This window comes from Antechinus flavipes, chromosome 2, assembly GCF_016432865.1.
Source record: "Antechinus flavipes isolate AdamAnt ecotype Samford, QLD, Australia chromosome 2, AdamAnt_v2, whole genome shotgun sequence".
Classification (NCBI taxonomy): Eukaryota; Metazoa; Chordata; class Mammalia; order Dasyuromorphia; family Dasyuridae; genus Antechinus; species Antechinus flavipes.
In genome coordinates this window covers 396,448,954-396,463,179 of record NC_067399.1, presented here as the reverse complement: position 1 = coordinate 396,463,179, position 14,226 = coordinate 396,448,954, and the positions used below count along the sequence as shown (strand labels likewise).

Genomic DNA, 14,226 nt, shown 5'->3' with positions numbered 1-14,226 from the left:
AAGTTAAGTGTATATGTTATCCTGAAGGATGAAACATCTCGACTGGATTTTATTGTGAGGGAGCTAGGAGGCAGGGAAGGAGATGTATAGGAGGTGCGAAAAATGGCAAACTGTGGCAATCAAGAGGATATTGGGGGAGAGGATGTCACCATGATTGAGAGCCTGGGTGATTATAAAATTGGCGCTAACTTTAACAGTAATATGTGTGCAGGAAAGAAACAAGGCTTTGGGGTGGGGCTGAAGATGAGTCATTTTGTACACATTGAATTTGAGATGCGTATAATGTCCAAGAGGCAGGATTGTAACTCAGGAACAAGACCAGGGCTGTGTATATAAATCATAGCATCATCTCTATATAGACATTTTAATCCATGGCTCATGAGTTTATTCAATGAGACAGTATAGAGCAAAAAAACTGCCTAGGACAAAGATCTAGAAGTCACCCATGGTTAGTGGCAAAGTAGAGTGAGAAGGAATGGTCAGATCTGAGAAGAACTGAGAGATGGCCATGTTATGAAAATGCAACTAGAGTATAAAGTATAAAGGAGGAGAGGGAAATAAACAGTGTCAATGTAGCAGGAAAGGTAAAAAAGAATGAGGATCAGGACAAAAACTAGCAATTAAATTATTAGTAACTTCAAAAAGCACAGTGTCAGTTTAATGATGAAGTCTAAAATCAAACTGTAGATTTAGAAAAGTGAGAAACAAGGAAGTAGAAACACAAGTGTAGGCTGATTTCTTAAAGAATTTGTTCACAAATGTGAAGAGAAATAAGGATGTAGGTAGCAGAGGTAATAGAATAAAATCAGGATTTTTTCAAAGATGGTGACAAGGTAGGTAGCAAGGGAGGAATCAACAGACAGGAAGAAGCAAAGTGTCATTCTAATTGGCAACCTCTAAGACAGTATTCACAAAGATCAAATTGTCCATTTTTGTTCAACTGGCATTTAATTTCAGAAAGAAAATCTATTTTCAAATATCAAAACAACAAAGATATCAGTCTTACACTCTTACAGGACAGAATAAAAACAAGTGATTAATTCAACATAAAGAAATTATTCTTCAATATTTCAATGGAACTGTAATCTCATCCATGTAGGTAACCTCTTCTTCCAACACAGATAAAAAAAAGATTACACTATATTGCTCTATAGCACTTTGCTGGCTTCACTGAGTTGCTGCAAGGACTGCTGTTCATTTTTTGAGTTCACATTTATATAATGCTTTATAGTAAGAGCCATTTATAGTAACCTCATTTATCTATACAACTATCATGTGACAGATTATTAGTATTTCATAAATAAGGCAACTATCAGGCTGTGACTTGTACAGTCACAACATTAAGTAGCAAAGATGAAAATCAAATGCTGGCCCTGTGACTTTGAATCTAATGGTTTTTCCAGTATACCAATACTGCCTGTCCCAAACCTAATATGTACAACTGTATTTTGAACTCCATGAAAAATACTGACTTAATAGTAACTAATATGGTTTTTAAAGGCCAGCAGTGAGAAAGTCCTACATGCAAGTATAGAATCATATATAATTTTGTGGCTTGCACCATGAAATATAAAATACTTTCCCTATCTATGACATTAAAAATAGCCAGGGAAGCAGTTCAAATATTGCAATTTAAATCATCCTTGTCAGGTGGTTTTTAGAATCAAGTATTGATTCCAGATCACATATTTAAGGAAAATACAAATATCCTCAAGTTTCATACTCTGTACTTTTGTTTAAACAATATTCATAATTGACTACCCTGCAATAACATCTTGCCTTCTGGAGCCCTCTACAGGCTCTAGATACTGACAATCATAGCCCGCTGATTTCTTTTGTTAAAAATTCTCTGAAAAAAAGCTATTTTTCTCCCAGTGTTTTGTTGTTGTTGTTACAGCCAGGTTTCTAGATTTACAGACAAAAAACAATCACCAGAAGGATAACTCATCAAGAATAAGGATATTCATGGTGAGCAACTGAAGGGCAAGCAAGTGTCAAAACTGAGGACTTCAATCAAATCTCTTTTTATTATTCTTCAAAAATTCACATGAAAATCACTTAAGACAATTGCAATCATTCCTTTGGAGCAAAGTTAACCCAGAAGCACAAAGAAACCCAAGAATGGGCTTGACATTTTTAAAAGTCCTAAAAAAAAAATGTCAAATACATCTAATCCAATTTCTCAAATCTTCCTCCTTTAATTTACACATCCCTTACTCCTAAGCATCTCAGAATACCTTATAGATACAAGTTCATCTAAGTAATTTCCATAAAGTAGGAAGGGTTAAGATTCATTTTGACCAACAGAAAATTTTACAAAAAAGTTCAATAACTTCTCTATTCCAGAAGTTATAATGCAAAATTATTTGTGAATATATCTTTTGGTCAGATTTAAGCTTACTAAGCCATATACTATTAAGAAATAATGGAATGCGGCAGCTAGGTGGCGAAGTAGAGTATCAGCTCTAAAGTCAGGAGGACCCAATTTCAAATCTGGTCTCAGACACACTTCCTAGTTGTGTGACCCTGGGCAAGTTACTTAACCTCAATTGCTTTAGAAAAAAAGAGAGAGAGAGAGAGAGAGAAAGAAAGAGAGAGAGAGAGAGAGAGAGAGAGAGAGAGAGAGAGAGAGAGAGAGAGAGAGAGAGAGAGAGAGAGAGAGAGAGAGAGAGAGAGAGAGAGAGAGAGAGAGAGGAGGGGGGGGGAGGAGGTAATGGAAGATAGCAATAATTCATATGACTCAAGAATGGGTAACTGGAAAATTGGTGAAATGAAAAATGCTTATATTTTATTCCAAACAAGCCAAAATTATAGCTGGAAAACATCACATCATTTTATGTCTGTGGTAATTTCTTTAGCTAAATTTTCTAGATCCATTTTTAAAGATTATTAGGCCAGCAAGGTGGTACAGAGGAGAGTGTGCGGGTCTGAAAGTTTAGTTTACCGAGTTCAAATTTAACCTAAGACATTAGTTGTGTGACCCCCAGCAAGTAACTTAACCCTGTTTGCCTCAGTTTCATCATCTGTAAAAATGAGCTAGAAAAGAAAATGACTAACCATTTCAATATCTTTGCCAAGAAAACCCCAAATGGAGTCACAGAGTTAGACATGACTAAAACATGACTGAACAGAGGAGCAGAACATGAATGAATTAAGCCTTTTTCTTGGATCCATTTTTAAAGATGGAGACAGGAAAGAACATTAATATGTGGGGGAGGAGGGATGGAACACATACAACAGCTTCTAAGTTTGCTTGGAAAAGGTTTAGAAAAGACCAGACTCTAACTCCAAATGACTAATTCTCAAGAATCATCTTGCCCTTAGTCTCACCTGTATCAGGTAGCCTTCCTGAAGGCTGAAATGGATTAGTTAACCTAAGGCTGATTGCTGTACTGGGTAAGAAGCCAAGTGGTAGATGATCCTGTCCGAAGGTAAACAAGCAGCAATAAAACAAATTTGCTTTTCCCCCTTCAATAGTCAAACGTCAATCAGTCAATCAGCATTTACTCTGTACTTAGGAGTTACTGCAAAATGGAATAATAAGGCAGCTTATTTCATATCACTAAGTACAATATAAAACAAGTCAGTTTGATTTGCTTCTATTTCATTAGTACAAAAGGAAATGTTGATTTACAAATAAAGGAAACTATCATTCGTTCGTTGATAAATTCAAAGATTTTAACATAATCTTTTTACTATAAAAGTCATCATTTAATAGATTTGCATCAGAAGGCATGTCAAATCGTATTTCAATGTCCCCTTACAATGAAGTTAATTTCATTCCTGAACGATATGGGTCCCAAGTCAGGATCTCCCAAGATTTCAAAAAAAATGGAAAATAAAGTTTTGCTTTTAAGTACTGCTTTTCATTATCCTTTTTCCACTTATTTGGAGAATTAGGCCTTTTCTCTATTTCCCTTCTTTCTGAAGGTATATCAGTTATAGAAATTAAAAAAAAAACTTTTAAAAAACAACTCAAATTATGACAACCATACTGTTCCCCAGTTCCCAGTTGGTGAGGTAAAATGTTAATGTTATCACTGAAAGTATAAGAGTTGACAACTTATCAAAATGAAAAATGAAATTGTCACATCTTTTAGTTAATATTTGCAAGCAGTTCTCTTACTTTATTTTACAGTTTATGGATTTTCTACTTTTGAGAGGCACAGTGGGTAGCAATCAAGGTACTTATATATTTTTCTTTTCATAAATGTAGCTGATGGATGTATTATTATGCTATATATCTGAGCCATCTAAATCTACAACTGAAGAAAAGTGAACACTTTGTGACTTTTTCTTTTAAAGATTACTTATGAGTAAGTGCACTTCAAAGAGATGAAAACAAGCTCTTAAGTTCACCATTAGCCACTAGCTCCATAGTACAACCCTCACACACTCACAGCACACTCTCATATAAACATATTCACAGATGCACCCACATGTGCACATATATACAGACACACAAACACACACATTCTCTCTCTCTCTTTCCAGAAGAAGCCAGAGTTACAGCTCTTTTTGTGATTCATTGTAATTTTTGGAATGGTTCTTAAATTTTCCAAATTCTTTTAAATTACCAACTTTTTTTTTTAGCCTTTTTTTTCTTCCAATTTTGAACCATTCCATATTTTATCTTTATTGCAAAAGTCAACATGCTTCTTAGAAATTCAGGTTGTAATCAGTAAAACAAACATTACATATAGGAATTTAAATGTATAAACAGTTAGAAATCCAACAATATCTCCTATTATGCTATTACACAAGGTCACAATTTTGAAAAAAAAACTATAATACAGGCATCCTATACATCAAGAGGAACCACGATTCCTTTTCACATGATTTTTTTCTTCTTTTTGTACTAATGACCTGTCGCTGTCATTACCTATTTCATCTTAACAGGATAATGTTTTCCAATTTATTTTAGCTGTTGAAAATTTTTGTCTTAAAATTATAACATGAAGAAATTGAGGGAAACTCTATACATCCCTGGGTTGAATCTTGAGCACGGGAAGCAACCCATTGGTAAACTAAGCTGAGCAAGTAGGTTGGTATCATTTTCTTTTAGTGATCAGCTGCTTATAAAGATGTCATGCGCATTACAAAGAACAGTAGAATATACTACAGAGGCTGTACGTTATTTCATAAAATGAAGCTACCAACAAGAGAAAAATTAGTCACAGTAGTTACCCACTTTTACAAAAAAAAAAAAAAATTCTAGGATTTAAAAAAAAAATCTTATGTAGGAAAATGTTTAAGCTATTTTATGCTAAATCATCACTTCAATTTTCTAATAATATAAACAGCCTGTATTTGAATTCATTTGAGAGGCTCAAATCTTTTCTAAAATCCCCAGAAATTATATTTAGGATGCTTGAGTGTTCTAGAAATAGTAGGGAGTGCTGAAAAGGTTTATACAAGGATTTCACATCTGACTAAAGTTTCTATTGGTTCTTCATTTTAACCTTCTCAATTTTCTTTGTCTCTCCCCCTCCCACCCCAGTAAGTAAAAACCCAAACACATCCCTCATCTGCTCACTCTCTGAACTGAGATTGCAAGGTGTCAGTTTAGAGGTTAAAAAAAAAAATCACATGAAAAGGAATCCCATTCTATTGAACTGTGCCAGTCTACCAAAATTTTTCTTACAGCTCCATTAATTTACTGTAATCTTCAGTTTCCAAATACAAAAATACAACAATTCTTATTGAAATCTATACGCTGGTAGTTTTAGTACACAAAAAAACCAAATTATTTACAAAATTATACAGTTTAAGAAAACTTTATACAAAAAATATATAAATCCTTTGTTCCCTCTATCATTTTTAAACTGTCAGGACTCAAAACATTCACAATAATGGATCTTTCAAAATATATACTGACTGAGCCACAGACATTAAGAAAATTTCATTAGAGGTGATGGGAGAGGAGCAAGATTGCTTATTCTAGGTACCCCATTCTAGTATTTTCATTCTTTCATAAGGTCATTTTAGCCTTATTGTTGTAGTAGAAATACAGTAATAACCTAGAAAGAGAAGTCCTCCTTAGGAAGGGAAAAGTTATAAAAACTTAAAAGGGATCCTGGTTTCATATGCCACTGCAGGAAAATGGGATGTAAAGGAGACACAGATGATACAAATATGAGATTTAATTTCTTATGGCTAGGAAAATCTAGAATCCTGTTGGGTTTAAGTTCCTTACTTGACTGTTTTTGTTCTGAGGAATAGTATTTGCCACAGGAAAACATAATCCCTGATAAAAGTGAACAGCAAGAACCTTCTAAAGTCAAAAAGAAGTTTCAAATGTTCACATCACATAAATGAATGAGAACCATAGATAAACGCAGGTGTGCATATTCTTGAGTGACATACTCCATTTATATTAATCTCGGTTAATCCAGGGGTTGGTACAGTGTAGTGTTGCTCCTCTACTGTTCCATCTAACATTCAGAACACAAGGACATTAAATTTACATATATATTTTACTTAACAGATAGAATCTACTCTATTTAAGTGTACAGTAAAAATGCACACAGTGAAGAAAACTGCCTATTAAATGATGCATGTGTGTTCATGGACAATGAAAGCCACAAAATTATGAAAATGCATCATTTTCTATTCAAAGCCAAGTTACTACCTTCCATTTATATAATTTGTTATTGTCAACCCCACCCGCCACCCCAACTTCTCCATCATGGTTTAAATTCAGGAAAAGGTAATTTTGAGATACATTAAACCCTTTAGGTTACCTAAAACTAAACTGCTTCTTTAAATAGCATTCCCACAAACATGTTGAAAACCTTTGCCATGCCCATGAAAACATTCCTTAACTGTTCCAAATGCTGGTTTAGTTCAAAGCCTTTTTATTAAGGAGGGATCAGCCTTTCAAGAGCCAGACGATGAACTTCTCTCAATACTGTGCACTTTTGGTCTATTAATTCAGGTGCAGGGGAGGCAGAGGAAGGGAAAAAAATAATAAAAGAGCAATGGGCACAACTGTCTCACATTTGGAGAATTTTTAAAAAGCAGGGATTGAACCAATACTGACAAAGTAAAAAGGCAAAGTAAACTGAGTCTGAACAATAGATAGTTCAGATGAGACCGAAAAATGACAGAATGGAAACATCAATGGAGCTAGCAATGTCACATAACATTTTAGAGAACATACAGGATTTGATGTAATTTACATTGAAATAGTATTGTGGAAGATTATATTATATGTATTGTACAATTTATGTTCATATAAAAACTCTGAAAAAAATTCAGACTGAATACAAGCCAGGCTCCTCCATATTAAAAAATTAAAACAAATTGTATTTTTCTTTCAAGATGAATCTTAAAACAAGGTTTAGTCAAAAATATCTCCCATAGTGTGACGACCCCATCCATAATATCTGAGAGTTACGAGATTCCAGGCTACTTTGACATTTAATGAAATTTTATCAGCAGATTATATTACAAAATAAAATTTCTAAACACCCTGTCATCTACATCATAATCCCACACCATCGAAAATAGTGGTGTGGAAAATAAGGCTCTAGAGAACACCCATACGACTCTTGTGGATCTTCAGAATTGTGTAAAAGTCACTAGGCCTTTGGCTGCTTTAATATCACATACAGTTATGAGATGTGTTTAAATAGCAAACTTGCTGTCTTTATACCTATGTTGAAAAGAAAAAAAAAATAAAAATTTTTGGCTCAATGACGTCTTTAAATAATTTTAAAAAGTTGTTCTTCTAAACAAAATTCCTAAAACTATACAGCTCCCATCAGATTTCATCTTCGCCAAGAACGAGATTCATATTCATCTTCATCTTCATCATCATCATCATGCAAAAACAAATCTGAAGCTTCAGTCTCCTAGAGAAAAAGAAGGTACAGTCATTGGTAAAGGTACAAAACAATACTAATTAAATGAGGGATACAAAAGTCACTGTATTTTTAGAAGTTAATACATTTCAAGACAGAATTATATAGTAGATATCTTAGTTAAGACAAGTCCAGTTAGGAATCAGAAGTTTCTAAATTCCAAGCCACTCTCTTTTGCTCAAGTTTGCTTTCAGTCAACCATTTATTAAGCTTTAACTACATGCAACATAAAGTGCTAAACAAGAAGGAAAGAATGGCAAAAACAATCCCTGCCCTCAAGAAGCTTAATGAGATAAACAACATCTAAGTAACTAGTTATCCACAGATTAAAATAAGAGCAGACCAAAGGGAATTTGAGAGGGGAAAGTGCCACTACTGAGGGACTAGAAAAGACCTCTTGCAGAAGATGAGATTTGAGGGGAGTTAAAGAAAGTTAGGGAAACCAGGACAGAATATGAGGAAGTTGAACTAAGACACTACATTAAAGGTGGTTTGTGCAGTGCACAGTGTTGTAACACATAAAAGATTAGAAAGGTAAGAAAGGGCCAAGTTATTAGGACTTCAAATGTCAGAGCCCAGAAGTGCAAGGAGGTCACCAGCATAAGTAAGGTGGCGGCATGGTCAGAGCTAACCTTTAGGAAAATTACTCTGGTAACTGGGTAGAGGATGAATTGTAATGATGAGAGATTTGAGGTAGAAGAACTGATCAAAAAGCTATTAGAATAATGTAGGTAAGACATGATTAGTGTCTGAACTTGCGCAGTTGCTGTGTGACAGCAGAGAAGTGGAAAGAGAGACTATGAAAACTGAGCCAAAATTTGTTACCAGACTAAAAATGTAGAGTGAGAAATCAAGGATAACACAAAGACTGTGGTACTAATTTTAGTAAGAAATGTAGTATGTGTGTCAGGCACCTCTCCAAAAAAAGATTTCCTAATAATTTTTTTACATTAAGTAATTTATATCACTTGTAATTCAGCTTAAAAAAGTATTTTATAATTAATAAGAGAACACAGAAGTAGGAAACAGCTAATTATCAATATTTTAGAAGCTGACTGTTTTGTTTGTGGATTATTCTAACTTCTGATTTCTCTTCCTTTTATCTCCCATCTACAAATCTGTAACAATTATGTTGCTTCCCACCATTTCCACCAGTGAGTTGAGGGGAAGGGGGAAATTAAAAGCCATAAATTTTATTACTTAAAAGCAAAGAGGAAGTTCAAGTTACTGGCTAAAATGGGTTTTTAAGATTATGTCTAAGTTTAATTTTATCCACAGAATGCGTGTTCTCATCCATCATGAATAAAAGTTGACTTTAATGTTAAATCTTAGCAACTCAAAGTAAGACAAAAAAAAAATTTTGTGAAACAAAAATCCCCAAGATGACTTTTTAAAGTTTTATATGCACATATTCACATTGGAAACTGCTCTGAAGATAATTGTATAAATATGTATGCACATATTGTATTTAACGTATATTGGACTACTTGCCTTCTAGGGAAGGAAGTGAGGGAAGAAGGGGGAATTGGAACACAAGGTTTTGCAAGGGTTAATGTTGAACAGTTATCCATGCATGTTTTAAAAATAAAAAGCTTTAATTAAAAAAAAAAAAACGCTCTCATATGAAAAGATGCTCCAAATCATTATTAATCAGAGAAATGCAAATTAAGATAACTCTGAGATACCACTACACACCTGTCAGAATGGCTAGAATGACAGGGAAAGATAATGCGGAATGTTGGAGGGGATGTGGGAAAACTGGGACACTAATACATTGTTGGTGGAATTGTGAACACATCCAACCATTTTGGAGAGCTCAAAAAGTTATCAAACTTGCATACCCTTGGATCCAGCAGTATTACTACTGGACTTATATCCCCAAAGAGATACTAAAGAAGGGAAAGGGATCTGTATGTGCATGAATGTTTGTAGCAGCCTTCTTTGTAGTGGCCAGAAACTGGAACTGAATAGATGCCCATCAATTGGAGAATGGCTGAATAAATTGTGGTATATGAATATTATGGAATATTATTGTTCGGTAAGAAATGAACAACAGGATGATTTTAGAAAGGCCTGGAGAGACTTACATGAACTGATGCTGAGTGAAACAAGCAGGGCCAGGAGATCATTATATACTTCAACAACAATAACTATATGATGATCAATTCTGATGGACCTAGCCATCTTCAGCAATGAGATGAACCAAATCAGTTCCAATGGAACAGTAATGAACTGAACCAGCTACGCCCAGTGAAAAAACTCTGGGAGATGACTAAAAATCATTACATTGAATTCCCAATCCCTGCATTTTGGATTTCCTTCACAGGCTAATTGTACAATATTTCAGAGTCCGATTCTTTTTGTACAGCAAAATAACGGTTTGGTCATGTATACTTATTGTGTATCTAATTTATACTTTAATATATTTAACATCTACTGGTCATCCTGCCATCTAGGGGAGAGGGTGGGAAGGAGGGGAAAAATTGGAACAAAAGGTTTGGCAATTATCAATGCTGTAAAATGGGTAAAATTACCCATACATATAACTTATAAATAAAAAGCTATTAAATAAAAAAAAAAAACTGCTCTGATTTTTAAACAAGATTTTAAACTTTCAAACTTTCAAACTTTCTACCTATAAACATCATCTACAGATGACTCCCTCACCTCTTACCTATCATCCTTTATTATAACTACCTGAAAGATATCTCCACCTGAATGTCCTGTAGACCTCTTAAATTCAACATATCTAAAAAATGAAATAAAATTTCCCAAATACATTCTTCTTAACTTTCTTATGCCTAGTGAGAACATCATTAAGATTTTAGTCATAATTTCAAAGCTTTTTTTTTTTAACCTTCCCTCTTGCTTTTACTTCCTTATCCCATCTAATTAAGTTCCTAAGTCCTGTCAATTCCTCCTCCATAATATATTTACTTTCCTGTTCTCAGTCATAAGACCACCACCTTTGTTCAGGCTCTCATCACTTGTCACTTGAACTACTGCAAGGGATCCCTTCCTCAGATCTCTCCTCTCCAATCTAATTTCCACATAACAGTCAAAAAAATATTCCTAGACAAGAAATTTGACCATTCTATTCCCCTGCTCAAAAAGCTCCAGGGGAGCTATTGTTTTTAGGATAAAAAGCAATCCTGTTGTGTAGATAAGAATCTTCAAAACTGTATTCCAACTCATCTTTCCAGGCTTCTTTCACATTAAACTTCTTTTACACCCTCAATGTTCCAGTCAAATTGGCCCACCTATTATTGTTCTCTGAAACAGCTGACTTTAGAAAGTCAGCCTAAGAATTACCTGCTACCAAGTTTTTCTGGTGCCTCCAGCTCTGCCCACCACTCTGAAAATTACCTTTAAGCTATTTTATATAATCTGTACTCATCTCTGGGATGTATTCATCCCACCATATCTTGGAATTCCTGATTTCTTTACTAGATTCACTGAAAAAATTCTTCCTACATGAAATCTTTCCTGTCCCTTGCCACCCCATATCCCAGGTGCTAATGCCTTCTCCAAAATGATCTTATACCTACTCTGTATATTCCTCTATGAAGATAAGTTCTCTCCCCCAACAAGAATGTATGCTCTCTGAGGGCAGAACATTTTTACTTTTGTTACTTGTGTACTTGCAGCACTTGGATAATCAAGAGTGGCCTGTTACCTTCAATGGATGATCTTAAAAGAGCTTCTTAGTATTAACAGGTTAAATAACCTGTCAGGGCACAAGCCAGGATGGGTCAGAGAAAGAACTTTTAGTTTTTTTTTGACTGCAAGGTCAGCTCTCCATCTATTACAGAAATGTCAAACATGAAGTCCATCATGTTCAAGTGTGGTCTGAATCAGGTTAAAATGTGTTTGGGAAATATTTAATAAAAGAAATGAAATTAGAACATCAATAACATTAATGAATTTTTCTATGTCAATATGTGGTCTGCAAGGATTTCTATGTATGGTTTAGTAGCTCCTGTTTCTATAAGTTTCACACCACTGACCTATGTTATTGTATTGATTCTTCATACTTAGCACACAGCAGGTGTCTGATAAATGCTTTTACATTTATTGATGGTGTTTTTCTCAAAAAAATTAAATTCTTTGAGGGTCATTTAACCAATCAATAAATATTTATTAAGCACCTACTATGTTCCAGGAATTGTGCTTAGTGCTGGGGTATAAAAAGAAAGGCAAAAGACAGTCTCTGTCCTCATGGAGCTTACAACCTTATATGGAGATAATACAAGCACTTATATACAAATAAGTTATGTGCAAGATAATCTGGAAATAATCAATAGGGTAAAGAAGACTCAAGAAGGACTATAAAAGGATTACAATGGAAGGTGAGATTTTAGCTGAGATTTGGAGGGGAGCCAAGAAGTAAAGATAAGGAGGTATTCCTTATTCCAGGTGTGTGGGACACCCAGTGAAAATAAAGAGGCTTAGGAGGTAAACTATCTAGTTTGAGAACAGCAAGGAAACCAGTGTCACTGAGTGGTTGGCATGTGTGTGTGTATGTGTATGTGTGTGTGTGTGTATGTGTGTGTGTGTGTGTGTGTGTGTGTGTGTGTACTGAAGGGGATATGGGGGAGAGGGAGAAGTGTAAAAAGCCTAGAAAGATTGGGAGTACCCAAATTATAAAGCGTTTAAAATGCCAAAGGATTTGGCAGGGAGTCACAGGAGTTTCCTGAGGGGTTGTAGTAGGGAGCTGGGGGTGACATAGTAAGACCCGTACTATGGGATGATCATTCTGACAGAAGAGTGGATGACTAGAGTTAAGAGAGACTTCAAGCAGGCAAAGTAGCCAGCATGTTGTTATTGCAAAGTAAGGGTGTGAAGTAATGAAAACCTATACTGGTGTAATGACACTATCAAGGGAGAAGGGACTATATATGAGAGATGTCTGAAGCTAAAACCGACAGGGCTTAATAACTGATTGGATATAAAGGATAAGGAAGAAGGAAGAGACTAGCATGACATGTAGACTGTGAGCCTGGAGATCTAGGGATACTTTCAATAATAACAGGGAGTGAGAAAGAGGGAAGGATTTGAAGACAAAGATAATAAACTCAGTTTGGTTACATTGACTTTATGATATTACAGGTTATCTATCCAGTGTGAGATCTACAATATATAACTGGAGATGCAAGTCTAATGGTCAGTAGATTAGGTCTGGATAAGTAGATCTGATAATCATCTGCACAGAGAAAATAATTGAATCCATGCGAGCTGATAAGAAGATCAGTATACAGGAAGAAGAGAGAACCCAGGATAGAGTGGGACTTCCATAGGTCATGACCTGGATGAATATCCAGCAAAGCAAAGCAATCAAAAGGCTGAAAGAGAACCGGGGTAGAGTACTGTCATGAAAACAGAGAAGAAAATATCAAGGGGGAGAGGATCAAATCTTATCTCTTTGAAATGTCAACCACCTCAAAGATGTTCTCCAATCCAACATCCTGTAGACATCTTAAACTCAATATGTCCCAAACTGAATTAAATATCATTCTACTCAAAACCTTCCTTAGTTCTCACTTTTTTTAAAATAGCTTTTTATTTACAAAACATATGCATGGGTAATTTTTCAACAATGACTCCTGCAAAACTTTCTATTCCAACTTTTCCCCTCCTTCCCTCCACTCCTTGCCTAGATGGCAGGTAATCCAATACATGTTAAATATGTTAAAGTATATAATAGATATAATATATGTATATATGTATATGTGTGTATATATATATATTTATACAGTTATCTTGCTGCACAAAAAAGATTGGCTCTAGAAAGAAGGTAAAAAAACCTGAGAAGGAAAACAAAAATGCAAGCAAACAATTAGTTCTCACTTCTTGTTGTTATTGAAATATGACCTTTCTCCTAGGCCCACAGGCTCACCATTTAGGTGTCATCTCAGACTCATTCTCTCTTATCCCTTTTGCCAGAAAAGGGGGGAGAGAGAGTGGACAATAGCTAGTAAGGATGGATGAATCAAGAGAGTTTTTCTGAGAATCGTGGAGAAAGGAATATGTTTGCAGACAGTAGGGAAGCAGCCAATAGTCAGAGGGAGATTGAAGATAAGTGAGAATGTGGATGACAGAGGAGCAATCTGCCAGTGAATATGGATGAAATAGGATCACTTGTACAAGTAGAGGAGTTTGCCTTGGAAAGGTAATGGGTTGCATCATCAGATGAGAAGGAGGGAAGGACAAACAGTGGTAGAAGGAATCTGGAAGATGTGACCTAAGGAGGAGAGGAAAAGGGAAAGCACTTGGTGAATGGCCTTATTTTTTCAGTGAAACATAAGGTAGCTGAAAACCTGAGAAGATAAGGTTACCTCCCTTTGGAAGGCTTGAAGATAGA

The 14,226-nt window shown here is 35.1% G+C and overlaps 1 protein-coding gene across 4 annotated transcripts in view; it reads right to left on the bottom strand.

Annotated features, from left to right (window-relative positions):
- Window positions 1-4,515: 4,515 nt before the first annotated feature.
- The window catches only part of RBM27 (RNA binding motif protein 27), a 65,882-nt gene continuing 56,171 nt past the window's right edge, over window positions 4,516-14,226 (bottom strand). For all 4 annotated transcript variants that reach the window (XM_051978655.1, XM_051978656.1, XM_051978653.1 and 1 more), the window contains one exon: window positions 4,516-7,856. In XM_051978655.1, the coding sequence (XP_051834615.1) occupies window positions 7,773-7,856 (84 nt within the window). In that variant the 3' untranslated portion in view covers window positions 4,516-7,772. The remainder of the gene's footprint in view (window positions 7,857-14,226) is intronic.